Source organism: Hakea prostrata, chromosome 7, assembly GCF_041222555.1.
Source record: "Hakea prostrata isolate BN-2017 chromosome 7, UWA_Hpros_2, whole genome shotgun sequence".
Lineage (NCBI taxonomy): Eukaryota > Viridiplantae > Streptophyta > Magnoliopsida > Proteales > Proteaceae > Hakea > Hakea prostrata.
Genome location: NC_142606.1, coordinates 50,705,787 through 50,733,756, shown reverse-complemented (window position 1 = coordinate 50,733,756; position 27,970 = coordinate 50,705,787). Strand labels below are relative to the sequence as shown.

The 27,970-nt window shown below is 37.8% G+C and overlaps 1 protein-coding gene across 1 annotated transcript; it reads right to left on the bottom strand.

The window, feature by feature from the left end:
- Window positions 1–12: 12 nt before the first annotated feature.
- On the bottom strand, window positions 13–27,310 carry LOC149011325 (uncharacterized). The gene is made up of 8 exons (XM_089162623.1): window positions 27,131–27,310; window positions 26,472–27,003; window positions 23,482–23,512; window positions 21,944–22,235; window positions 1,817–1,911; window positions 1,581–1,708; window positions 1,230–1,334; window positions 13–746 (listed from the first exon to the last, which is right to left on the bottom strand). Exons 1-8 carry the CDS (start codon window positions 27,308–27,310, stop codon window positions 13–15), a joined length of 2,097 nt encoding a protein of 698 aa, XP_089018749.1.
- Between the last annotated feature and the right edge of the window lie 660 nt (window positions 27,311–27,970).

Below are 27,970 nucleotides of genomic sequence, written 5' to 3'. Positions count from 1 at the left end.
ATTAAGGTCAACCTATTCTTCATGAGTAGGTTCTTCTCCTAGAACAGATGTGGGATCAAACATAACATTCTCAACATGAGTAGGCTTCTCAGACTTCTCAAATTGTGTAATATTTTCAGCTTCACGAAATATTACATCTCTACTTATGAAAGTCTTCTTCTTTTCTGGATCCCATAATCTATACCCAAATTCTTCATTTCGATATCCCAAGAATATGCAAGGAACCACCTTGTCATCAAGCTTTGATCTTTGCTCCTTTAGTATATGTGCAAATACCTTGCAACCAAACACCTTCAGATGAGAGTAGGAGGCATCCTTCCCTCTCCATTCCCTTTCTGGAATATCAGACTCTAAAGGAGATGATAGAAACATGTTCATCAGATAACAAGCAGTGTTGGTTGCTTCTTCCCAAAATGGTTTTGGCCACATAGTCATCTTCAACATGCATCTCACTTTCTCAACAATGATCCGATTGTATCTCTTTGCTACCCCATTGTGTTGAAGGGTTCCAGGAACTGTTTTCTCATGTCTAATGCCATACTTAGAACAATAGCTCTTGAACTCTTTTGATGTGTACTTTCCTCCATTGTCAGTACGGAGACACTTCAAAGATTTTTCTGTTTCTCTTTCGGCTATGACACGAAACTGCTGAAAATAATGGAGTGCCTGGTCTTTGGATTTCAACAAAAACAACCACACCTTTCGTGATGCATCATCAATGAAAGTAATAAAATATCTATTACCTCCTAATAATGGAACCTCAAATGGACCACAAATATCAGAATGTACCAATTCTAATAAATTTGACTTCCTACCATGATACTTTTGAAATGAAACTCTATGTTGTTTACCAAATAAACAATCAAGGATTTAAAAACATACCTTAGGCAAGAGGAATCAATGACTTCTTTACCAGAACCTACAGCCCCTTGTCACTCATGTGACCAAGTCTCCTATGCCATAGATCAAGTAAAGAATCATCATATGCTGCATTCAATCCACCTTCACATATTCTCACTCTTGTCTTCTACAAAGAGCAACAGACATCTCTAGCAACCACCAATGACCCCTTGGTGAGCTTTCATTTTTTATTACTGAAGGTACTCTCAAATCCTTTTCTATCCAAGGCAATCCCTGAGATCAAATTGAGACTCAAATCACGAACATGCCGTACATTTTCCAAAGTAAGTGTATAGCCCATGTTGTCACTATACAAACACCACCAATACCCACAATATTGTAAGCACTAGTGCTCCCCATCTTCACAGTTCCAAAGTCTCCTGCTTTGTATTTAGTGAAGGACTCCCTAATAGGAGTAGCATGATAAGAAGCTCCTGTATCAATAATCCACTCACCTTGGTGATCAGACACATGCAAACATTGATCCTCACCAAAAGGAAGAAGAACTAGAGCATCATCAGATGCTATAGAGGCGGTGTTATTATCATCATCTTTCTTCTAACTGCTCTCTTCACTTTGCTCTCTTTTCCAAATTCTGCAATTTCTTTTCATATGCCCATCGTTGCCACAATGGAAACACTTGAATTTTTCTCTAGATTTTGATCTATCTTTTAATTTACCACGACTCTTGGCTTTATCACGACATTTGTTGAACTTGTCTTTGCTCCTCCCCCTGTTCTCTATAACAACTGCTTGTGCATCATTTGAACCCATGGACTTCCTTCTTGTCTCTTCATTCAATAATGCACTGGTAACCATGCTCAATGATAGTTTACCCCCTAGAGCAGAATTGCTAACTGATACAACCAAAGTCTCCCAAGAATCTGGTAAGGAACTCAATAATAATAAAGCTTACAGCTCATCTTCAAGCTTCAACCTCATTGAGTTCAACTGATTCACCATGCTTTGATATGCATTCAAGTGTTCAGTAACTGAAATATTTTCCTTCAACTTCATGTAACAAGTTTTCTTATCAGAAAAGCTTTATTCCCAGCTGTTTTCCTTTCATAGACTCTCGCTAACTTTTTCCAAAGTTCTTCCGCCGATGTCTCATTTGCAACATAATGAAAAACACTAATGTCCAACCATTGTCGGATCGTGCCAATAGTTTTTTATTTAATTTGGTCCACTCAGTTTCAGACATCTCTAATGGCCAATTAATATCACCTTCAACAGGTTCATATAAATCTCTACAAAATAAGAGATCTTCCATCATAGGTTTCCAAATCAACCAATTTGATCCATTAAGATTAATAATAGTGCTTGAGGTACTTTCCATTTTAATTACACAACTATTGACCAAATCCTGATACCACTTTGATGGGGCTAAACAATATGCTAGTGTAAATCAAAGAAACAAATACAGCTGTAATGGATCAAACATTCAACACACAAACCACCACAGACACAGGAATTTTTAACATGGAAAAACCCACAAGGAAAAAACCACGTGATCGATATCGAAGTCCACCCAAACTTTCACTATCACTAATAATGGGCATACAATCAATATTTCATCTCTAGGTAACACTAGAGGAACACAAAGTCACAACCACATCATCAAAGAAATGAAAATCAGTGAGAATGGAGAGAAGTCACCAGAGAAGCTTCCCGAGAACTGTGGTAGAATGATATTATGACCGTTGGATATGAAGAGCTAGGTGCCATGACCATTCCCTTCAAATCTCACTTCACTCTGGCAATGTATCACTGTCAGATTTGCCGAAGAAACCAGAAAAATATCCCTCTTTCTTTTCTTCTCCTGCTTCAGCTCTCTCTCACTCTATTTCTTGATTTTTCCTTTCTCTCTCCTGTGTTATGCGGCTGCAGCAACTGAATTCAAAAACCCTATTGCTTTGACACTTAAACACATGGGCCCCACATGGATCATGGGCCATGGGCCGGACCCAACAATTTGAAGGTCAACAGCCTCATTCGAAAAGAAGTGCTAAAGATTTTGTGGAAAAAACAATGCATAACCATTCAATCAATCTGTTTGCCAATTCTATATTCAACTTTGAAATTGTCCATGAACATTTTGTCCACACATTGATTTTTTTAATAATCCCTCCTGAATTTTATAAATAGGATGACTTGATAACGAAATGTATAGGAACTTAAATTTACTTTGCAAATTGTGAATTCAGGGATAACCAATCGTCAAACTAAACACAGAGTAGTTGAAGCATGCAAGGTTGAAGATATAACCGCTGCAACTTGGAAGTATAAGGTGGATTGGGTTGCCGGAGATGATGGCAGTTGGCTAGGGTTTTTGAATCACAAAATATCGTTTGTTGCTAGGTTTTGGTTTTACTTTGCGAATTTGATAGTTACTATGGTGATTTTTGTAAATTTTAAAACATTCTTTTAAACACATTGGGTATATTACAATATTAACCCATTTTTATCACCATTTGATTTATATTTGACATATGTCACCAGACTATAGGGGTGTAAATGGATAACCAAAATCCACTTCCAAATTCGCATCCGCATCCATTTAGGGGTATCTGAATCCGTCTGATTACTAATAGAATGCGGATATGGTGTACCTCTTTCTTACTGATTATTATCCGTCCGATAAAATTATCCGATTAAGTTATTTATTTAGATTTATTTTTTATTTTTATAAATTTTTAACCTGTGATATGTGATTATTTTTCTAGATTTTCTATTAAAATAGCTACCAAAGTTGTTATATTCTTAGATTTCAAACCTAATCCTCACAAATAAAATAGTAGAGATGTAAACAAGTAGTAAAAAACTTGTATTCAATTTGTATTCATGCCTATTTAGAGGAATCCGATTGAATCCGTCCAAAAATCCGATTATCATTCAAATCCGATTGAATCTGTCCAAAAATCGACAGGATATTATCCGAATCTGTTCGAATATAATAGGATGCGGATATGGTATTACCACTATCCATCAGAATCCGGTCCATTTACACCCCTACCACACTATAGCTAGCACAAAGGATATCTACGTAGGTGTGTACAAAAGTCCATAATAGACACTTCACATTACTGGAGTGATATATCTATTTCCTTCAAAAATAACTTACTGATAGGTTGGCCTGCCGGATATTTTGATTTGTTCTACGGTGATATTAATATTAGTAGGTGTTAAGTTTTGGGTTTGAGAAGAAGATAGAAGAGAAGAAGATGAGGAAGACAACACAAATTTGGAGTTGATCAGATGCAGTGTGCAACCTACGTCGATTGTTTAATGGATTCTTTGAGTTGTTTATTGATGGAGGTGGTATACCTCTTATAGAAGTTTTACTGAGAGTCCTTGACGTATTAGCCTCTAGATCTAGGATTTGTTTTACATTTGAATTTACTAAATCATTGTCACAATAAAATACAGTTGGTACACAACTCTCTAGAATTTGAAATTCGAAACAACTCTTATCCTTATCCTTTTCCCATGTTGAATTTTCTTGATGTCAAACTCTGATGAATTTGAAGCTTAAATTCAATTATTACTAGTATTCTAACATCCCTCGGCAAACTCAGTGGGACTGAGCACACATTGAGGTTGCATAGAAGAGTATTGAAATGATGGTACGATAAAAGCTTTCTAAAAATGTCAGCCAATTGGTCCTCAGTGGAGAGAAACTGAACTTCAAGCTTCTTGTTGGCAACTTTGTCACACACAAAATGGAAATCAATTTCCACGTGTTCTGTTCAGGCATGAAACACTGGATTTGCAATGAGATATGTAACAACCCCCGTTTTTCTAACCTGGAATCCGTATTGTAGGTCGTAGAACTCGAAGGTCTAGTTGGATTAATTTTGTGGAGTGTCCAGATAGGAGTCCATGATCCATATCCAGAACCCATGGATCTGGATTCTCTTGTTGAAGAATCTGCCTTACTGGGAAGTTGGATCTCCGGTAGAAGGCATGTGGTGTTTGGAGATGTCCGGAATGAAGGTAAGGCATCCCCCATGTGTTGTTTAGGACTAGGTTGTGTTTGGGTTTCAACCCCCTGAGCAAAGCACCCTTTATAGCAATATACTTGGGGGCGGTTGCTAGTGGCGGTTGATTAAACCAAGCGACCACCCGGTTCTGCTTGCGGGAAAATGCCCTATTTTGCCCCCTATTCGTTATAAATAGCATCCCTCGCCCTATTAACGCATTTTTATGTTCGGGATTGCTATTTTGGGCGATTAGGCGGTAGTGGAAATGTGCTAGAAGGTGGGCGAAGTGCTGTTAATGATCTAGAATCTCTTCTCTTCTATTCTTGGTGATTCTGGTTAAGGTAATGAATCTCCATCATCGATTCTCTTCTTTTTAACCTCTAATTGATATGAACCCATCCCCATTTTGTTAGTGGTTACCCAATTGATTCGTTGTATCTCCCTTTTCAATGTTCTTGATGAAATTCTATCCAGAAACGAATCCCCGCATTTGTTTAATGGATGGATCTCATCAAGGGGAATGATTTGGGTAATAAATCTTTGTTAATTTTAGGGTTTCTTGTTACCCCTTTGTTCTAGACCTATTAAGCTTGAAATCCAGACTAAGATCATCCCAAAACGGATTGAAATCGGATGATAAAAAGTCTGATTTTCAGAGTTGAAAACTGCTGAAACAGGGGGCCGTCGCTTGTGGAGGTCGCTTAACCTAAGCAACCGCCACAAGCAACCGGCTGGTTTCCAGTAACTGTGTAGGTTTGATTTTTAAATTGTTTTGACTCTTGACTCTTATACACTCTTGTAACCCTATGCCTAGGTGTTCTCTATTTCAAATAAAAGTCTTATAATAGTTTTTGGATTGCAAGTTAGAGGACTTCTACTAAATTACAGGTAAGGACATGCATTCTTATTTATATGCAATTACATATACATGATGATTCAGCTGTTCTATTTACTATTCTTTGATCATGTATCTTGCTGTAATTGTATAAAGCATGTGAATCTTATTGTATAATTGTTGTTTGTGGTGTTCCTTGATGTACTTCATCTTTTATGATATTGCACAACTGTTCATGGTATGATAAAGAGTGGTGTAGTGTAGTTGTGATGGAAGGGGTATTCCATTAGGATATCTTGACTAGAGATATCAGAGAGTTGTGGTATGGGACGCATGCTCACTGATGCCTTTAGCACTATCATGATTATTGGATGACATACTTAGGAGAGTCTAGAATCGCATGGCTAGGTACCCCACATGCTATTACCCTTTCGGCAGGGGAATTGAAGTCAGGTGACCCGTGACAATGGTGACGTGACTCTGTTTTATCCTATAGCGGTAACCAGTTCGTGCGGAGACTCAGTGGTCCATTGTTGGTCATGCAATGGTAGGGTTGCATATGTTAGGGTTGGGCTCATGGACGTCCAAGGAACGGACCGGGTGTCGTGAGGAGTCATGAGAGCATCCACCCCAACAATAGGGTTAAGGAGTGGAGTCCAACAGTGGTAGCCAGTCCGTGAGGGTTCTCACTCCTAGGTTGCGAAGGATACTGAACCGAGTTGGTTGGTGCCATAGGGGAAGTATCTGGACTCCATATAGTATGTTACCATTATGACTTGCATTGGATTAGAAACCCTGACGTGCGCAGTACTCATTACCAATGGTCGTGGTGAGAGAGTGTTGACTTATCCCCAGCCATGGTTTGAGATCCAGGTGTGGACTTACCCCTTTACCCAGGATCCCTACAGAGGTAACCAGTCCTTTCCGGATCAGAGAGACTAGACCTACCCAGAGGAGGGCTGGTGTATATCTTAAAGCATGTCAGCTATTAGAGACTTGCATAGTTAGATCTTAGTAGCATTCATATTTCTGCATACCATCCATATCATTTCATATGTGCATTCGTGGATTGTATTGATATATATATATATATATATATATATATATATATATATATATATATATATATATATATATATATATGAGAATTGTATGTTCCTTACTGAGTTCGATGCTTGTGTGCACCTTTAGCACCCATTGATGGCCGACGGAGGCAGATTCCCAGGATTTTGTTGATCGTGTGGAGAAAGATTGGAGGACATCTTTACTTGCTAATTTAGAAAACTAGTTTTTAGATTTAGAAAAGAAAACCAAAGAGAAGATTATTTAGTTTATTTATTTTGCTTCTGCTGAACTCAATATTATATTTGATTCTTGATTCTTTCCTTTGGTTATTTCTTGGATATTTATTGAAGTATTTGGACTCCTGTAACCTTTTTATTAATTATTGCTCTATTCTTGCTCTTGATTACATGTATTTGTATTTATTATTATTGATAGACTAAAACCATGGATCCCGTGACGGATTGCACCCACGGGTTGTCGGACGAGTAACCGAGGCTGGCCGGTGGGGTGTGACAAAGCGGTATCAGAGCCCTAGTTTTACGAAGTCAATAATAGTTAATACAAGTATTAGAGGAGCAATCTGAGTCATAGATCCAGAAGTGACTCAATTTCTCTTAGAGGTGAATAATAGAGAACCTTGGACTAGAAACTTGAATAAATAAAGCATAATACACCAAGTTTGAATAATGCACAATAATTAAAATTTATGACTTGTACTTGGGTTGTAGTCATGGGTTAAAGTTAAGTTGTCAGTTTAGTTATTGTGTATATGTGTCGAGTCATGAGTTGTCTTTGTAAGTAAGTTTTTGTTGTGAGATGTTGTTCGGAGTAAGTCGTCATATGAGTTTGAGTCGTGTTGTCGTACGAGTCTGAGTCTGAGTCGAGAGTTGTTTTATGTTGTCATTGGGAGTAATGGTTGCGAGTGGTCGTTATGAGTTATGAGTCATAACTAAACATTGAACAATTATTAATGCAACAAAAGAAAAGTATAATATACAATAACACAAGTGATACAAATTTAACTTCACTAATCACTTTGGTTTACAAGTCTGAAAGTGAATGCATCTGTGATGACATAAAAGGAATTCCTAGAACTGTCTGTCTAGGTAATCGTTTCTTAGAATCGAGCTGATCTTTCATAGTTCGAGACTCCTCCTCCAGTCGTGTCAATTGATCTCCTTTAGTTTATATGAGTGTCTCTATTCTCTCTTGTGGGAAAGTTTTCGCTAACAACTGAGAAACCACACCCAGTGCCTTGGAAGTTGAATGCGAAAGACCTCCAACCTCAAACTGTCGAGCTGGAATAGTTTCCTCCTCATCTTCCTGAACTTCTTGATCCTCTTCATCATCATCTTCATCTTGATCCTGAACCTCATATGGAGTTTGGACTGTTGTCTCCTTATCCTTGTATAATCTCTGCTTGTGACACAGCATTAGCACTTTGCCTACCTCTCCTAGCCCCTAGCGTTTTCCTCATGGTGGTTTGTTGGAAATCTAAAGAGATAAGTTGAGTTTTGCATTGCATGAGCAAAGGAAGTTAAGCAATGCAATATTTGGTGAAGAAGGGCATTTTGGTAATTTTTGAATTTTTTTTTTCAATTTTGGCGAAATTGGGATTCGAACATACTAGCATGTGAACAAGACTTGGATAAACATGCTGGGATGGTTTGTTTGAAGAAAATCCATCAAAATCGCAGTGTGGACGTGAAAATTCAGCAACTTTGGAAGAAGAAACCCTCTTTTGGGCTAGGGTTTGTGATTTTTCAAAAGTTGAAATTTGGCCGAACAAAGTGTGGAGGCACTTTCCTCATAGTAAATCAGTCATGTAGGAAGTGGTTTGGTGTCAAAATTCCATTTGATTTGAGAATGAGACAAGTGTTTGCAAAGTTGGATTTTTATTAAGGTGAATAGTGAAATTGATGCGAAGTGTGGGAGATCTTGTTGATGGGAGCATGATTTTGTTTGGAAATTTGTTGGAGCATGTTTCTAAACATCCCTAATCATACTTCTAATCAAGAACAGCAAGCATTTCTCATTTTTGAAGAAAATCATGTAGTAGGTAAATGGAAATTGAAAAGAAAGAGAAGTGAGAATGAAGACTACCTTGTGTTTGATGATCAAAGGAAGTTGTGTGATGTTGTTGAAGCCTATTGAGAGTCTTGGAAGCCTTAGGAAGCCCTAGAACCCTTTTTCCCAGAGCCAAACTCGAAGTTGGTAAAGATAAAGATGAGTTTGGATTAGAGAAAGTGGGCCCTTTACAACTGTTTTTCGAGCAAGGCAAATTTTGTTGTTTTGGCAATTTTTGAGAAAATTTGATTTTTGAAGCTTTGTTTGGATTTTCAATCGCCTGTGAAGTTGAGTTAAGTATATTAAACATGTTGGAAGTGTGAATTTAAGTATACCAAAGAGAAGATTATTTAGTTTATTTATTTTGCTTCCGCTGAACTTGATATTACATTTGATTCTTGATTCTTTCCTTTGGCTATTTGTTGGATATTTATTGGAGTATTTGGACTCCTGTAACCTTTTTATTAATTATTGTTCTATTCTTGCTCTTGATTACATGTATTTGTATTTATTATTATTGATAGACTAAAACCATGGATCCTGTGACGGATCGCACCCACGGGTTGTCTGGAGGGTAACCGAGGCCGGCCGGCGGGGTGTGACAAGATATGTTGCACCGACATTGTCGCATTGGAGCTTGTGGAAAAACACATCTAGTTCTTGAAGAAGGGATTGAATCTAGGACAACTCTGTACTGCATTAACTAGAGCTCTATATTTGGATTATGTGCTGGATCAGGTCACCGTTGCCTGTTTCTTTGAATTCCAAGAGACCAAATTTGGGCCCATAAAAATTGCATATCCTCCTGTAGATTTCCTAACATATGAACACCCAGCCCATTCTGCATTAGAATATGCAAAGAGGGTGAGTGTAGAGTGTTTGCATTTAACAAGCCCATGAGTTATTGTGCCTTGGAGATAGCGAAGAATTCGTTTGGCAACAGCTCAGTGATCTTTGTGGGACTATGCATGAACATACAGACTTTATTTATTGCATACTAAATATCATGTCAGGTTAAAATTGCATATTGCAAGGCTCTAATACTGCTTTGGTATGGTTTGGACCTATCATTGGTTCTCCTCCATATTTTCTGAGATTTGTTGTGGTGGAGATTGGAGTAAGAACCGATTTGCGAACACCCATTTTGGCCTTTGCAATGAGGTCCCTAATATATCTGACTTGATTGAGATGGAGGCCATCAAATAATCGAGTTACAAGCATCCCTAAAAAGTAGTGCACTTGCCACATATCCAAGACTGCACATCCAAAAACATGCAACAAATCATACTCAGGCTATTTTCCAAACAATTTAGGGCCTGTTTGGTTACATGAATCCAGAGATTTCAAATCTCTAGATTCATGAATCTGAGAATTATACCCATTTGGTTGTAAAAATCTCTAGATTCATGAAATCTAGAGATTCACCTTTTTACACTAAAAATGTGAATCTATAGATTTATGGGTAAGGGGTGAAATCCAGAGATTTCAAAAAAGCTATACATTTGCACATTCACAAAAATCACGTCGATCAAATAGTTTTTTTAAGATGAATCCACAGATTTCATTCCACAACCAAACATCTAATTTTATAAATTATAATTCTATAGATTTGAAATTTATAGATTTGAAATCTCTAGATATTTGAAATTTCCAGACTCATGTAACCAAACAGGCCCTTAAATAATGTAGATAAGTTTCCAATGACTTCTGTTGGTAGTTGATTGGTCAGAAAAATTGTAGTCTCAAATGCATAATGCCAATATTTTTTAGGTAAACTAAAATGAGCAAGTAGGGATAGACCATTTGTCTATGACTTCTTTCAGCTGCCCTATTTTGTTCATGGTTATGAGAACATGATCTACAATGAACAATTCCAAGTCAGATAAAAATTTCGAAACTAACCTGTTTTCTCCACCCCAATCATTGTGAAATTGTTCGAGTCGATCAAACAAGATTTTCTACTAAAATTTTTAATTTCTGAAGAGTACCAAGTATTACAGCTTTAAGAGTAAAAACATAAATCCAAAAAAAATTGAAATATCAACAAATATCACATAATATTTAAATCCTTCAAAAACAATAATAAATGATGGTCCGCAAACATTAGAGTAAAGCAAGTCCAAAGGTCCTTGTGAAACTAAAAATGAAGATCTAAAGAGTAGTTGATGGCTCTTCCATCATTGACATGCTATGAAAATAAAAAGATCTTTTTCAAATGAAACTAAATGCAAGGACTAAAATTTTAACAGCACAAAATGTAGGATGACCCAATCTGTGCCACTAGGTAAGAGAGGTTCTTTCTCCAATCAAAGCTTGAGAAGAAGAATTTGCTACTTTTCCTTTGTTCAAATTCAATTGATATAATCCATTCTTATTTGTTTCCTATAAAAAGGCATGTTGCCATTGTTCGATCTTTACATAAAAAAATACATCAAGATGAAATTCAAATAAGGCATTATGATCACGTATAAATTGAGAAACTGATAACAAATTCTTAATGAGACTAGGCACATGTAGAACATCTTTAAGCATTAATCAATTGGAAGAGCAGTGTAAGGGAACATTATTAGTGTGACTGATGGATAGGGCTGATCCATTATCAGTCTACTCCTAATATGGTTGAGGAGTGTGGAGACGCTAATAATTAGCCATCATATGGTTGTTGGCTCCTGAATTTGGGTACCAATTGTTATCTCCAATAGAAGAAACATGATATTCTGAAAAAATTATGAAAGGGAAAGCATTAGATCCAATCTAAAAAAACATGGTTACATATCTAGCAACAATTAAAAGCCTTGCGTCCCTTACGATTACATATCTGACACTCTAGAGTAGAGTTATTAAGATTTCCAATACCATTACCATTATGGGAAGCATGGTTAGGCCAATTTGGATTGTAATGATCACGATTTCTAGTACGGCCTCGTTGTGCATATTGATTTCTGATATAACAGTTGCCATTAGAATTGTAATTATTTGACATGACAACATTTGCAATAGGAGTAAAAGATTCAATAGTTGAAGCATGTTTCTTGTGAATTTCTTAAGTAACATAACGAGGAATTTGGTGTACTTTACCAGATTGCTTCATGTAGGGATAGAGGTAAGAAAAGACTTATAATAAATGTCACATCCACCCAGCCGGTACCCTATCTGGAATACCCAAGTGTGTGATCCACCGCCCCGAAGATCAAGTTTAGGAACGATCATATCCATTTAGCACAATAACATAATCAAAAGCAAGAACAAATCATTATATTCAAGTAATCTATTAATAAAAGTCAAGAAAGGATCTCAGAAAGATCACAAAACAATATCATAGTGCGAAATAAAAAAGATACCAAATCAAAAGACAACTGTAGAGTATAGCAGAAATATACTCCACAAACATATGCGGAAGGTATATCAAAATCTAAAGCAAGCCTTAAGCTAATGCAAGTAAAATAAAAGTATAGAAGAAACAAGAGAAGTCTAATCAACATCTTCAGTCGGCTCTTCTTCTTCTTCAGTCTTCATCTTCTTCACCTTTGGGTTATGCTCTTAAAGCTTCAGATCAGCATCTAGCGCACGATCCCATCGGCGAATAAGAAGATGCCGGCTGCCGTCAATAGGAGCCATCAACGCAGTTCAAATCCAAGTGTTGGCTGCCTCACTATTCATTACCTTGTCCAAGGACATCCGGAGCTGTACCATATATGGAAAGGTCCTTTGTGCTAGGGCACGAGTTCTCTTTTAGTCCTGCAATGTCATCTAAAAACAAGTCCCCCAAAGGATAAGCTCAAAAGAACTTAGCAAGTAATCCAAACACAATAAGTATCTTCACATGCAAACACAAACAACTATATATGCAATGATATGAAACAATATATGTAAGTATGCTTCTAACTCTATATATGTATGCTAGTCTCTATTGGCAGACATGCTTAAGTCATAGCACCATACTTCTTTGGGAAGGTCTCAAATCACACATCATCGGTTGGTAATGGGTCGGAAAACCTTACGGACAACCTTGGCTAGGGTTTAGGTCAACACTCTCTCACATAACCGTTTGGTCTAAGTATTGGCACATGTCAGGGCAAAGCCTAGCCAAATGCGAGTCTTCTACTTAGTTATATCAACTCAGGTCCAGATAAGTCCATTCCTCGCCCCAGGCGATTCTTTCCGGTATTCTTTCCACTAGAGTTAGCATAGTCACGGACTACGAACACATCGACCCTATTGGTCATCCACAAATAATAAACTAAAAGCTCTCATGTCCTCTCACGGATTGGTTACCAATCTTAAATGTCCATGAGCCCAAGTCTACTATTTGCAACCCTACCAATAAATGGCTCCCACAATGTGATTCATGTCCCCTCACAGGTTGGTTACCGGTCTTGAACGCCCATGAATCCCCATTGCTGCCACGGGTCGTTCGGTCTCAATACCCTTCCGAATCGGGTCTGATATAACAGGGGTATTCCTAGCCAAACACTATTAGACCAATCCTAGGTATGTCAACAAGTAGTCAGGGAAAGAGTTAAGGCGCACCATAGGAAAGTGTCCCATACCACTTCCACTGATGTCCGAAGACAGAAACGCCAATAGGGCATTCCCCATTCCACAACTACGACCTAGGCATCCACATCACATCATGATTCCATACAAGTCATATTCACATCCATATTCACATCATAGTCCATAACACATTCTCATAATCAATAATCAATTCTAATATGAAATTTACAATGTGGACAAGCTACTGTAGTTGCAAAAGTATCATGATGTAAAAGAAACTAAACAACAGTAGTTAAATCATGCATTCATGTCATAATACATAAAGACATGTAAATAGGCATATTCTGAGTTTGAATACTCACCTTGTAATCCGAACTTATAGTCTTCAAGTAAGATATCAGAGAATAGATCCAAAATCACCTAAACAAGCTTGACAAAACATGTATGGGTCATAGGAAGCAATTCCAAAAGATTGGAGTCGAAACGGATAAAAAACGGAGTTGTTGTCACTGCAGGTAGATTGGCTGCTTTTATTGGTCCAATCAACCCAGGCAGTCTGTGTCACATCCTCTCAGCCGGTACCCTAACTGGCATACCCGAGAGTATGATCCACAGCCCCGAAGATCAGGTATCGAGTAATCAACCTCCCACATAAACAATAACATAATCATGAACAATAATAATCGATGTGCAACAGATAAACCAAAGATCCAAATAAGGAAAGAATACACCATGTATATGATCAGAGTACGAAAGATAATCAGAATGTCTAAATCAATAAGTAAAGTGAGGCGGAATCCCACTATACAACCAGCGGAAAAGTAGTTCTAAAAGAAAAGGAACAAGATAAAATCTAATCTCAATAGCAGGTACAATAGGTAACTAAATTGTTCTCAATCTTATAGACAACGTCTCTATAAGTATAAATCTCATAAATGGCACAAGGGTGCTTCCATTCTATGGTCAGACTAAGCATCGTACGGAGCATAACCACCCGCGGAATCTTCAGTGTAATTGTCATAACCGCAATCACTTTCCTGGAGATATGCCTCTTCTCCTTGTGCTTCTTCATACGAACAGTCATGATACTCGAACCCTGTAGAATAATCTAACAAAACATTGTACAAAAGGAATGAGTTTCAAAGAAACTCAGTAAGGCAGTTAAACCGTAATAACATAAATGGCAGGATTTCAAAGCAAACATAAATGCAATATGGTATGAGACAAACAATGAATGTATGAATCTAACTCTATGTATGCTGGTCTCTATTGGCAGACATGCTTTAAGTCATAGCACCATACTTCTTTGGGAAGGTCTCATCACACAACGCCTTTTGGTAGTGGGTCCGGCATCCCTTGGGACATTCCATGGCTGGGGGTATAGGTCACCGCTCTCTCACATCACCATTGGTCTAAGTACTGGCGTATATCAGGGTAAAGCCTAGCCAAATGCAAGTCTTCTACTTAGTTATATCAAGTCAGATCCAGATACATCCATTCCTCGCCCCTGGCGATCCTTTCCGGTACCCTTCACACTAGAGTCCTCATAGTTCCTGACTACGAACTCATCAACCCTATTGGTTATCCACATATGGTAAACAGGAAGCTCTCACGTCCTCTCACGGGTTGGTTACCGGTCTTAAGCGCCCGTGAGCCCAAGTCTAACCATATGCAACCCTACCGATAAATGGTCCCCACAATGTGATTCCTGTCCTCTCACGGGTTGGTTACCGGTCTTGAGCGTCCATGAATCCCCATTGCTACCACGGGTCGTTCGGTCTCAATACCCCTCCGATTAGGGTCTGACATAACGGGACATCCTAGCCAAACACTACTAGACAGTCCTAAATATATCATCCAACAGTTTAGGAAGGTGTCCAAAGGGCATCTCTGGAAACATCCTATAATATTCCCGTAGTAGTCCTAGGACAGAAGTGTCAAGAGGACACCTCCCCTTTCCAAACCATACTTAAGCATACACAAGCATCAATCCATAACCTCACATCTATGGTAACTTCATATATGGAAAGAAATCAACAATAACATTCAACTTGTATAAAACTGGTAAGTAAATCATACATCAGTCTATTTAATATAAACAAGTAATGCTACTGATATCAAGACAGTACAACAGTAGTATAACATTGTAAGAATCTAATTAAGGAAATAAACTAACAAGATTCAAATATAGAAACTAAGATATACAATTTATGTTGTTAAGGAAGTAACCATCCTTACCTTTTATAACTTGCAAAGGAATCTTAAGAATTCAAGTAAGACCTTGACAAACTTGAGAAGAAGGTCCTAGACAAGTGTATACAACATATTAGGAAAGATCCCTAAAAGAAAAGATATCAAAACATCCAAAACAGACCAAATCTGGAATTGTTGTACTCATTCGATTGGATTGGTCTACTGTCCCAGTCGACCAATCAGTCGACCAACAAAGACAGTGGCCTACAAAATCAGAGTTTTAAGAATAAAGAACCGAATTTGGTGGTTCAAAAGGGTACTAAACAAGGGGTAAACTACATTGGTAGTATCCTAACATAAAGAGGACTTCAAAACATCAATCGAATCAAGTTTTAGAGTTACAAATTAGGAAATAAAAGTTACCATAATTAGATTAATCATGGTTCTTGAAGAATTAAAAATACAAATCATAGACACGAACAATAGGAGAATGAATCATTGATTTTGATAAAGATATCATAGAAGGCATACATAGGTCTTCAAGAAATAGATCTAAGAACCTGAATCTAAATAAGGAAACAAAACTTACCATAGATGTATCAGTCATGATACTTGAAGAAAGCATGGTATGATAGAGGAGAAACAACTAGAGATTGATAGATCATGGATCATGTAAGGAAAACACATCGATTGACTACTAATATGGTCAGTAAAATAGATCTAAGAAGATCAGAATTTAAATCAAAGACAAACGAAGACAAGATCATGATTTAGGTCATGATTCCTTCAAAAGCTTGCAATGATCATCATTACGGACATTGCTTTAGCCATTAATCCTTAGGAAGATCATGAGAGATAAGTTCAGAGATGTTTGCAACAGAGAATGCAACATCTCCTCATCTGTCTCAACTCAAAAAGGAAAGAAAACAAGGATGAAGAAGAAGAAGAGAGTGTAAACATACCTTTTTGTATAAGAACACAAGTTTTGACAAAGATCCGTCAAGATAAACACCAAGAGTGCAAGGGAGATGACTTGCAGAGGTCTTTGGTTCGTTCCAAAGAGTTTGGAGGCAGAAAATACGAAGTAGACTTGAGATTGGACTTAAATAGAGCAAGCAAGACCTAATTACCAAAGACAGAACCCATTGATCGAGTGGATTGGTCGACTGGTCCAGTCGACCAATGAGTCGACCAATTAGTTCAGCAAGTTCAAAACAGGGAATTGAAGGCTCAAAACAAATCCAAACATAAAGGGGTTTTGCACACATACCAAGTGACTTACCTAATAGGTAGAAATGCCTTCAAACCATGATAGAGAACACTCCAAGTCCATCAACTAATCCGATCTTCATCAAGATTCAGTTTCCATAAATAGCACATTGTCATCAACACTCATGGATTCAAAGCCAGACACCAAGTCCTCCACTGGGATGGCCCAAAGCTGACTTCTTGCTTTACTTCGAGTTGTCGGTCCTACAAACAACAGGGTTTTTCCGGGTCAAGGTTAGGGCTGGGTTTCACAGTCTGCCCAGTGAACAGTACGAATCCAAAATCAGATTTTTGGTCCAAAACCTATTCTACATGATCCGGAATGCTACGAAACTTGGATGGAATCTCTAAGATAGTAATATAAGACTATTTAGCATAGTTTAGACATCAAACACTGATCAAAACGAATTCCTAATTTGGAATCATACTTTCTAATTTGGTAGAAAACATGCTATGAATGAAAGAGAAAGACTAGAGATGATGAGATCTCATTCTAGTAGACTAATACAGTAAATCAAGAGTATGAATGATCATGGAGATGCATCTATAATGCTAGAGAAATCATAATAAGAATATGATCATAGATGCATGTAGAAAACATAAGAATCATGGTTAAGAATGAATATGAAGATCATAGCATAAGAGAATGAATGGAGATTGTAGAAGATATGATTGCATGAATGCAACATCTTCTTCATAATCTCAGTTTAGAAAATAGGATGATCATAGTAAGAATAGATCAATGCAATACAAGTGAGATTACTAACCTTTAATTGAAGAAAAAGAGAGAGAACTTGAATGTTGCAAGGTTTGATCTTCTTCAACACTCTTGGAGGCTTGGAGAGGAGTTCCTTTCGTTCTCTAGGTGTTCTGGAGGTTAGAGATACTAAAAATACGAAGTCCTATGGTATATATAGCAATATAACCCTATTTAGAATATTCTGCCCGAATTCAGTATCCTTGGGTTGATGGCTGGGTAGACAGACCCAGTCGACCGAGGCAGTCAACAAAGCCTAAGTCAGGGATTTGAGGGCCTTTCTCTTATCGGAATCAAATGAAATTTTAAACACATAAACTATAACTTACCTAGCATGGAGAAATGCTTTCAAATCATGTCTAACCAAGCTCTAAGGTCATCAACCAATCTTCTCTTCATCAAGGTGCATTTCATCTCCAAATCAAACAAGGTTTTCAAATAGGGAATTCCATCATCAATTTTCTATGGGTTTGGGTTCAAACACCATGTCTTCAACTGAGATGGCCCACAAGCCTTATTCCTTCACTTCGGGTCTTCGGATCTACAGGTCCGACCTGACTTTCTAGGATCTTCTAACATATCAACACTATATTCAAGGTCCAACTTCAAGGTCAAACATCAGACAAGTTCTTCTCCATCCAAAACAAATAGGGTGTCTAAGCTAGGTTTAGGGCTGGATTTCACAATAAGGATCGATTCCATTAAGTGCATGTAGGCAAATATCTTCATCACTTACCCTTCTACGAATTGCTACTAATTGATCTGCTTTACCATAATTTTTCAGTAGATATTCATGAATTGTAGCTCCTCTTTTGATATTCTAGAGCTGCAAACTGAGTTGCATGAGGCTGGTTGTAGATGCTGTCAAGTAAAGACGACATAGTTGCTCCCAAACTTCTCGAGTAGTGTTGCATTCGACGACTTGAGCATGAACTGGCTTAGTAAGGGAAGCTATGATCCAGCACATGAGAAGCTGATCTTGTTTCTCCCATTCGACATATACAGGACTGGGAATGTATTATTGAGATTCGTTAGTGTTGTTGGATGTAGCTAGGACTATCGAATCTAGATATGGTTTAGATCCATCAAAATAGCCATATAAACCTTGGCTCTTCAGGAGAGGCACAAGTTGGATTTCCACATCAAGACATTAGTCTCTTTAAGCTTGATATAGATGAAGGTATTGAGGTTAAGGAAGGAGTAGGTGGGGGCCGAAATCTAGGCCTCTAATGACATGTTAAGTTTTGGATTTGATAAGAAGATAGAAGAGAAAAAGATGAGGAAGACAACACAGATTTAGAGTGGTCTGGACGCAATATGCAAGCTACGTCTACTGTTGAATGGATTCTCTCAGTTGTTCATTGATGGAGGTGGTATACCTCTTATAGAAGTTTTACAGAGAGTCATAAACTTATCAGCCTCTAGATCTAGGATTTGTCTTACATTTGAATTTACTCAATCCTTATCACAACAAGATATAGTTGGTACACAACTCTCTTGAATTTGAAGTTCGAAACATTCTTATCCTTATCTTTTTCCTATGTTGAATTTTCTTGATGTCAGACTCTTGATGAATTAGAATTCGAATTACTGATTCAGTTGCTGAGGTCTAAACAATTATGATCCTTACACTTTTCTTGTCTTGAGTTTTCTTGATGAATTCGAATTCAAATTATTCATTCGTTTGGTAAGAAGTCCATGTGCAATTGATACTCTAACAGAAGGTAATCCAAGGGATATGGTCCTGATAATTTTCCAACTTTCTTTGACCATGTAGCACTTGATTATAAGTGTTGGTGATTACCTGTTTGTTACCATCAAAATTATATAAGGAATGACATGGCTTCTTGAAACCCAAAGTAAAAAACATCAAATGTTGTCAACTTCTATATAGTCATCACCAAATTTAACTAACTGGTAAACAAACTATTAATTTTTTGGCAAAAAATAAATTATACAAAGACTAGTTGGAACCAGCACGTGGAGATACATGTCTTGCTATTTTTTTATTTTTTATTTGGTTTGTCAACCCCAGTTTTATAAACCGGTGGTTCGACCCGCGTCGCACACCTGGTTGTGGTGGGTGAGTCTCCCAGCGGGGATTTTTTGCATCCACAAGGATTCGATACCGGAACCTTGCTTAAGCGAACCAAGCTGCTTACCATTTGGACCAACCCCCGTTGGTCATGTCTTGCTATTTAGAGAAGGAAAGAGAGAGCACTAGTTATGAAAATTTATTTTATAATTAATATAATTCTCAAGAAACTAAATTAAAATTAAATATAAAACTTTATGAACCCAAAAAATTAATAAAGTATTAAATACATTGGAAATTTAAGTAAAGCTATTCTAATTAATTTTCGGGTAATTTTCACGACCCCTAAAGTTTGATCCAAGTTACTTTTAGTCTGTAAAAAATAAAATTTTGGGTTTGCCTCCATTGTGGTTTTCAAAAAATCTCAATTAAGAACATATTAGTTTTTTTCATGACCAAATACCTTTATACGTTTTTAATCCTTTGTTTTTTAAATCACCAATGATTGTCCGTTAGATTAGCATGAGATATACATACTTCAATCCCAAAGATTAGCACAAGATAAACATATTTCAACCCAACGATTTCAATAAAAAACTTGAGGTATACTTGTATATATAATTTTTTTTTTTTTTTTTTGGCTACATTCAAAGGTTTCTCCAATTTCAAATTTACACAATTGAGCTCTTGACTAAAACTTGATAGAAACCCTTGAAATGTGAAAAAATGTCCATACATACAATACATCCACTAAGTTGCCAAGAATATTGAACCCTAAAAAAATCTAAAGAAGAAAAAGATGGGAAAGGTGTTAAGAGGATTTTGTGCAGAAGTGATTTTGTATTACATCTTCATGTGTACATATAATACAATCAAGTAAAGAGTAAAATAAATGTGGCATGCTATACATAAGGAAAGAAATTATATGGGATGATACATAAAGAGAAAACATGCATGGGATGAGGATTTGAATTTCAATCCTAGCATATATAGTTTGCAAAAGTCACTGCCAACTTGAAATTCAATCCACCATAATCTCCAAAGATCTCCAACAGTCATATTATGTCTAATACTCCCCCTCAAGTTGGTGAGTAAATATTAAGAACTCCCAACTTGTCCTTGAGAAATATAAAAGAATCTTTGCCAAGGAATTTAGTTAAAATGTCAACAATTTGGGTAGAACTAGAAGTGAGGATGGTGTGGATGAGGCCAAAGCATATCTTATCACGGATGACATAACAATCAATTTCAATATGTTTGGTGCGCTCGTGAAACATAGGATTGGTGGCAATGTGGATGGCTGCTTGATTGTCACAAAAAAAGAAGGAATGACTACTTCAAATGAACACCAAAATCTTGAAGGAGCAAAGTTAACCAAATTAGCTCGCAAGTGACCATTGTCATGGCTCGATATTCCGCATCAGCAGAGGATCGAGAAATTGTATGTTGTTTCTTGGTCTTCCAAGAGATAGGGATAGAACTGAAAAAACACAGTAACCGGTGGTGGAGCGATGAGTCATGGGACAAATGGCCCAATCAGAGTCGCAAAAAGCACAAAGTGATAAGGTGCTATTAACTAGACATAAAATATCCTAGCCAGGTGAGCTATGAAGGTATCGGAGAAGGCAAGTTGCAACGTCCATATGTGGTTTGTGAGGTTGGTGCATAAACTAGCTGAGAATGTTGACAATTTGCACAATATCGGGACGAGTGATGATGAGATAAATCAGTCGTCCAATCAAACGACGATAAGATGCAGGTTCAGGAAGGATATCACCATCGAAGTCTGTAAGCTTGAGACTTTATTCCATTGAAAATGAAGTTAGACGAGCACCGGTGAGGCCGACATCAGATAATATATCCAAAGTGTATTTTCGTTGATTGAGGAGAATACCCTTTTGTGAGCGAGACAGTTCAAGACCAACAAAATATTTCATGGGCCCAAGATCCTTGATATGAAATTGTTGGTGAAGGAAACCCTTTAAGGTGGAAATCACTAAAGTGTTAGAACCAGCAATAAGGATGTCATCCACATACACTAATACAAAGATGGTTGAATCCCCGCGGCCCTTAGAAGAAAGGGAATAATTTGCAGTCGACTGAATGAAGCCCACACTCATTAAAGCAGTAGAAAATTTGGCAAACCAATTACGAGAAGCTTGCTTTAAACCATAGAGAGATTTGTGGAGGCGGCAAACAACATTCTCCCCCTTACGATGATAATTTGGAGGTAGAGTCATATATACTTCTTCGTCAAGATTGCCATGTAAGAAGGCGTTATTGATGTCAAGTTGGTGAAATGACCAATTTTAAATTGAGGCAAGAGCAAGCAAGACGCATACAGTAACTAGTTTGATCACAAGAGCATAAATCTCATGAAAATCAACACCTTCACTTTGGGTATACCCTTCAGCCACCAAACCTACTTTGTACCATTCAATAGAACCAATAGATTGTTGTTTAATTTTGTAGACCCATTTACAACCAATGGCTTTCTTTTGAGGCGGTAAAGGAACAAGTGACCAAGTGTTATTGGTTTCAAGAGCCTCAATCTCTGACTGCATGGCATCTTTCCAGTCAGGTGACAACATCACTTTGGCAAAGCTAGTGGGTTCTTCAGAAGAGGAAAGAGACCTGATAAACTTAAGATGAGAAGGTGAGACATTTTTATAAGATATAGAAGAATCAAGAGGAAGGAGTTTATTGGCATCCGAAGAAGATGATGTGGCGTAAATAGCCTAGCATATGTAGTCCTTCAAATGTCGAGGGGGATGATGCGACCGGCTGGAGCGACGTGGAAACAACACAACTGGAGGTGGGGAAGGATTGCATGGTGGGGTTGGCCGGTCCAGTGGTGGAGATGGGAAAACTGCGTTTGTTGGGATGGAGGAGGATTCAGAATTAGGAACTGGAATAGGAAGGGTATGGTTAATAAATGAAGTGGAAGTCTTTAGGTGGTAAGGAAAAATATGTTTAATGAAAACAACGTCCCTACTAGTGTAAACCTTGTGAGAAGTGAGATCAAAAAATTTATAACCTTTTTGAGCAAAAGGGTACCAACGAAAATTCCTGGAGAAGCACGGGGGTCAAATTTGTCTTTGATGGTGGAATGGTTGTGTCCATAGCACAAACAACCAACAGTACGAAGATGAACATATGTGGGGGTTTTATTAAAACGAAGTTCAAATGAGTTTTCTCTTTTAATAGTTTGATAGGCAACCTATTAATAATGTGTGTGGTAGTAAGAATGCAATCACCCCAAAAATCTTGTTGAAGATTGGCTTGAAATAAAAGGACCCGACCAACATTGAGTAGGTGCCGGTGTTTGTGTTCAACAACCCCATTTTGTTTTGGGGTGTTAACACAACTATGTTCATGAATAACTCCATGGTTGGGTGGAAAAAAAAAAGGTGATGGGATGATTAAAAAATTCACGAGCATTATCAATGTGAATTTTTATTTATTTGACAATTGAATTGAGTTTTGACCATTGCAAATAAATTAGCAAATAAGACCAAGCGTCAGATTTGAAGTTCACTAGAAAAACCCAAGTATAGCTAGAGTAGTCATCCATAATAGTCAAAATATATTTAGCACCAAATATAGAAGGAATATAATAAGAACCCCAAATATCACAATGAAGTGGATATGGAGCTAGATGGGAAAGGTAACCGGATTTGTTTTGGCAAAGGGCAAATAGTGCAAACACATTTATTAGAAATTGAAATGCAAGAATTAAAATGTGATAAAGAATTAGTATTGTTGCGAGATGGGTGGCCTAAGTGCCAATGCCACACAGCAAAAGAGTGGGAATGAGTGGATGAGGCCGCAATAACGGAGGGAAGGAACTTCAAATAATATAAGCCATTATGGTCTTTACCCAATCCAATCATCTTCTTCATTGGAAAGTCCTGAAAGATACAATGATGAAGAAAAAATGTTACTAAACAATTGAGAGCTTTAGTGATTTGACTAATAAATAATAGATTAAAATAGAATGAAAGAACATATAAGACATTATAAGAGAGATGTGATGTAACAACCCTCGTATTTCTAACCCGGGATCCGTATTGCAGTCCGAGAACCTTGAAGGTCTAACCTGGTAAATTTGTGGAGTGTCCGAATAGAAGTCCATGATCCATACCCTAAACTCATGGATCTGGATTCTCTTGATGAAGAGCCTGCCTTGCTTGGTATTTGGACTTCTGGAAGGCAAGTGATGTTTGGAGATGTCCAGATTGAAGGTAAGACCTCTCCCATATGTTCATTAAGGTTAGGTTGTACTTAGACATCAACCCCCTGAGCAAAGCACCCTTGTATAGCAATATACTTGGGGGCGGTTGCTAGTGGCAGTTGATTAGCCCAAGCGACCACCCCAAGCGACCGCCTGGTCCTGGTTGCGGGGTTTTGCCTTATTTTTCCCTCAGACTTCTATAAATAGAAACCCTCGTTTATTTTACGAATATTATATTCGGGATTGCTGTTTTTGTAGGTTAGACGGCAGTGGAGACGTGCTGGAAGGTGATCTGAAGTGCTATTAGTGTTCCAGAAGGTTCTACTGTCCTTTATAGCTGATCTGGTTGAGGTAAGTGATTCCATGTTCACTCATACTCTACCTTTAGCTATGATAAAAGTAGATTAGTATTCCTCTTTGGTTGTTCATGATCCTTCTATTACAGTACCTACATTTTTAATGATCTTGGTGAGATTAGATCCGAAAACAAAACCCTGCTTTCTTGAAAAGGGCTAATCTAATCAAGAGGAAGATTCTGAGTAACCAATTTGGTGTCAATTGTTAGGTTTAGTATCACCCTTGGTTATGGGAGTGATAGATTTGAAATTCAGACTATGATCATCCAAGATTCGGATTGAAATCGGATGATCAGAAGCCTAAGTTTCGGATTGAAACTCTCTGTTTTTGAGGCGGTCACTAGTAGCGATCGCTCAGCCTAAGCGACCGGCCCAAGCGACCGGCTAGTTTCCAGTAACCAAATGACTTTTGGATTTTGACTAATTTGATTCATTTGACTTATACCTTATTGTAACCCTGAATATAGGTGTTCTCTGTTTCAAATAAAAGTGTTATAATTGTTTCTGGTTTGCAATTCAGAGGAATTCTACTTATTTACCGGTAAGGACATACAACCTATCTTTATGTATTGACTTGAACATGCTAGTCCAGTGTCTGTTATTACTGTTCTTTCATTTCATATGCTGCTGTAACCTTGTTTAGCATGTTGATCTTATTATATGCTTGTTGTTTGTACTGTCTTTATATATACTTTGTCAATTATGAATGTGATATGCTGATGGTTGATGGTTTGTGGTTCTGATGAAAGGAGTATTCCATTGGGATATCTTGGCTTGAGATATCAGAGGGTTGTGGTATGGGACACATGCTCATTAATGTCTCAAGCACTGTCATAACTATTGGATGACATACCTAGGTAGAGTCTAGAGTTGCATGGCTAGGTACCTCACATGCTACTACCCTTTCGGTAGGGGAATTGAAGCCGGATGACCCGTGATGGCAGTGATGTGATGACGGTCCACTGTTGGTCATACAATGGTAGGGTTGCATATGTTAGGGTTGGGCTCATGGACGTCCAAGGAATGGATCGGGTGTCGTGAGGAGTCATGAGAGCATTCCGCCCTGTGGATGACCATAGGGTTATGGAATGGAGTCCAATAGCGGTAACCAATCCATGAGGGTTCTCATTCCTAGGTTGTGAAGGATACTGAACCGAGTTGGTTGGTGCCATAGGGGATGTATCTGGACTTCATGTAGTATGTTACCATTATGACTTGCATTGGATTAGAAAACCCGACATGCGCCAGTACTCATGCCAATGGTCGTTGTGAGAGAGTGTTGACTTAACCCCAGCCATGGTTTAAGAGCTAGGTGTGGACTTTCCATTTTACCCAGGATCCCTATAGAGGTAACAATCCTTGCTAGATCAGAGTGACTAGACCTCCCCAAAGGAGGGCTGGTATTATATCTTAAAACATGTCAACTGTAAAGACTTGCATAGTTAGATCTTAGCGGTATTCATACTTTGTACTCATACATATATCATATATGCATTTCTGATTGGTTTGACATATGGATGGGAATTGTTGTTGTTCTTACTGAGTTCAAAATAACTCATTCATTTATTTGTCTATGTTTTATTACCTTGTACAGATGGAGGATATACGCCGGAAGATGGATTGGTTTCCTATGAAGGAACCTTCTCGTATGAAGAAGATGTGGCATCGGTAATAGGAAATGGAGATAGCCTGTGCGGGAGCTCCTGCGAGTGCATGGAGTGCGCTTATAGCATCCATTGATGGGCGTAAAAGACAAGTTGTCAGGCTGTTTGGTCATCGTCTGGAGAAGAATTGGAGAACCCCTCACCTTGATAAACTTGAGTCTAAGTGTTTAGCTTTTGAAAAAGAAACCGGAAAGAAAATCATTTGATTATTTTTGAATTGCTTCCGCTGAACTCATATTCATTTTGATTATTTATTATTTCCTTGATTATTTTATTGGAGTATTTGGACTCCTGTAATCATTTTATTTAATTATTGAACTTATTCTTACTCATGATTGTCTTTACTTGCATTTATCATTATTGATAGACTAAAACCATGGATCCTATGATGGATCACTCCCACGGGTTGTCGAGCTAGTAACCAAGACCGGCGGGTGGGTGTGACATATAAGAGGTGGGGGGTGCAAGTCCCTAAATGGGACAGAGTTTGTTTTACCATTAGGTAATGTAATCGGAGATGTATAAGGAATCAATGTATCAGTATCAAAAAAATGTAACTTAGACGCCATATGAAAGTTTTCCCTAGAATCAATAACCCATGGGAAAGGGGAATTACCTGCAGCATTTGCTAAAGGAGTGGGATTACCCGATTTGATCAATGCCAATAATTGATGATACTGAGCTAAAGTAAAGGAGGGGGCAACATTTGTTCCTGGGTTGGTGGCTGCAAAGGATCGAGCAAATAGTCTAGGTGATGTTGATTTAATGTGTGTATTGTTGCTCTTATTATAACGAGAATCTGCATGGTCATCCATGCCACAAAAATCACAGTGATACATAGGCTTCTTACCATTTTCAGAACGTGTACGAGGAGCAGTGGCCGGAAGGGCAGATTGATGTAATGACGGATTCGGTAACTCATGGAGGGAGCAATGACGCTCCTCTTGCAATAGAAGAGAATAGGCACGATTGATGTAAGGCAAGGGTTGCATTAAAAGGAGTTGACTCCGAATAGAAGAATAACAATCATTGAGGCCCATTAAAAATTCATATAAGAGATCTTGTTGTTGAAGATCAATGTGTTTTGACAAGAGACCAAAAGTAGAGGGTGGCAACGAGTTGTATGAGTTGACTTCGTCCCGAAAACCCTTGAGAATAATATAATAAGATACCAAAGAAGATGTTCTTTGACAATGATTAGAAATGCTACACCGAATCTCAAAAATTTGAGGAGCATTTTTTTGAGAAAAAATGATCATGAAGATCATCCCAAACCTCGTGGGCATTAGAGGTGTAGAGAATGCTATTAGCAATATCAGGTGAGAGAGCATTTAGCAACCAAGAGAGCATTATGCTATTACAGCGTGTCCATACTTGAAGCTCCAAAGAATCAGCGACAGGTTTAGGCAAGGAGCCATCGATAAAGGCAAGCTTATGTTTGACCTCAATAGCCATTTGCAATCGCACCACTCCAAGTGGGATAATTGTCGCCGTGTAAGAGCTGCATTATGAGTATAGCACCAGGATTATCCGAATGATGTAGAAAATATGGAGAAGAACCATAAAAGTGGAATGAAACAACATTATTGGAAGTAACAGCAGCTGTAGCAAGAGCATTGAGAGATGGATCTGTCATTGTAAAGGCAACGGAAAGAAAACAACAATGTGTAGATCGTTTACTACTATTGAAAATAGGAATTAGCTTCACTTGAAAAGGTTTGAATAGTCCTAAACTGATACCATGTTAAGAATATTTTGTGCATAAGTGACTTTGTATTACCTCTTCATGTGTATATATAATACAATCAAGTAAAGAATAAAACAAATGTGGCACGTTGTACATAAGGAAATAAATTACATGGGATAATACATAAAGAGAAAACATGCATGGGATGAATATTTGAATTTCAATCCTAGCATATATAGTTTGTAACAATCACTACCAACTTGAAATTCAATCCACCATAATCTCCAAAAATCTCCAACGTTGATATTAGCTCTCAATATGTTGATTGAGAGTCTCAGCTCCCAATTCACCCTCTCTTTTTTTCATACAAAGGGGCTTTATTAAGCCAGGGGATTAGGATATTAATATGCCTCAGCGAGAGTCGAAAC

What these genes read in the sequence shown, in the direction of transcription:
- LOC149011325 (XM_089162623.1), bottom strand. Translation starts at nt 27,310, where the DNA reads ATGGCTATTGAGGTCAAACATAAGCTTGCCTTTATCGATGGCTCCTTG. An exon ending in GAAGAAGATGATTGGATTGG is followed by an intron (nt 22,236 to 23,481) that starts GTAAAGACCATA and finishes TAAGTTTATCAG; the next exon opens with GTCTCTTTCCTCTTCTGAAG. An exon ending in TTGTGATCAAACTAGTTACT is followed by an intron (nt 1,912 to 21,943) that starts GTATGCGTCTTG and finishes TGTTACATGAAG; the next exon opens with TTGAAGGAAAATATTTCAGT.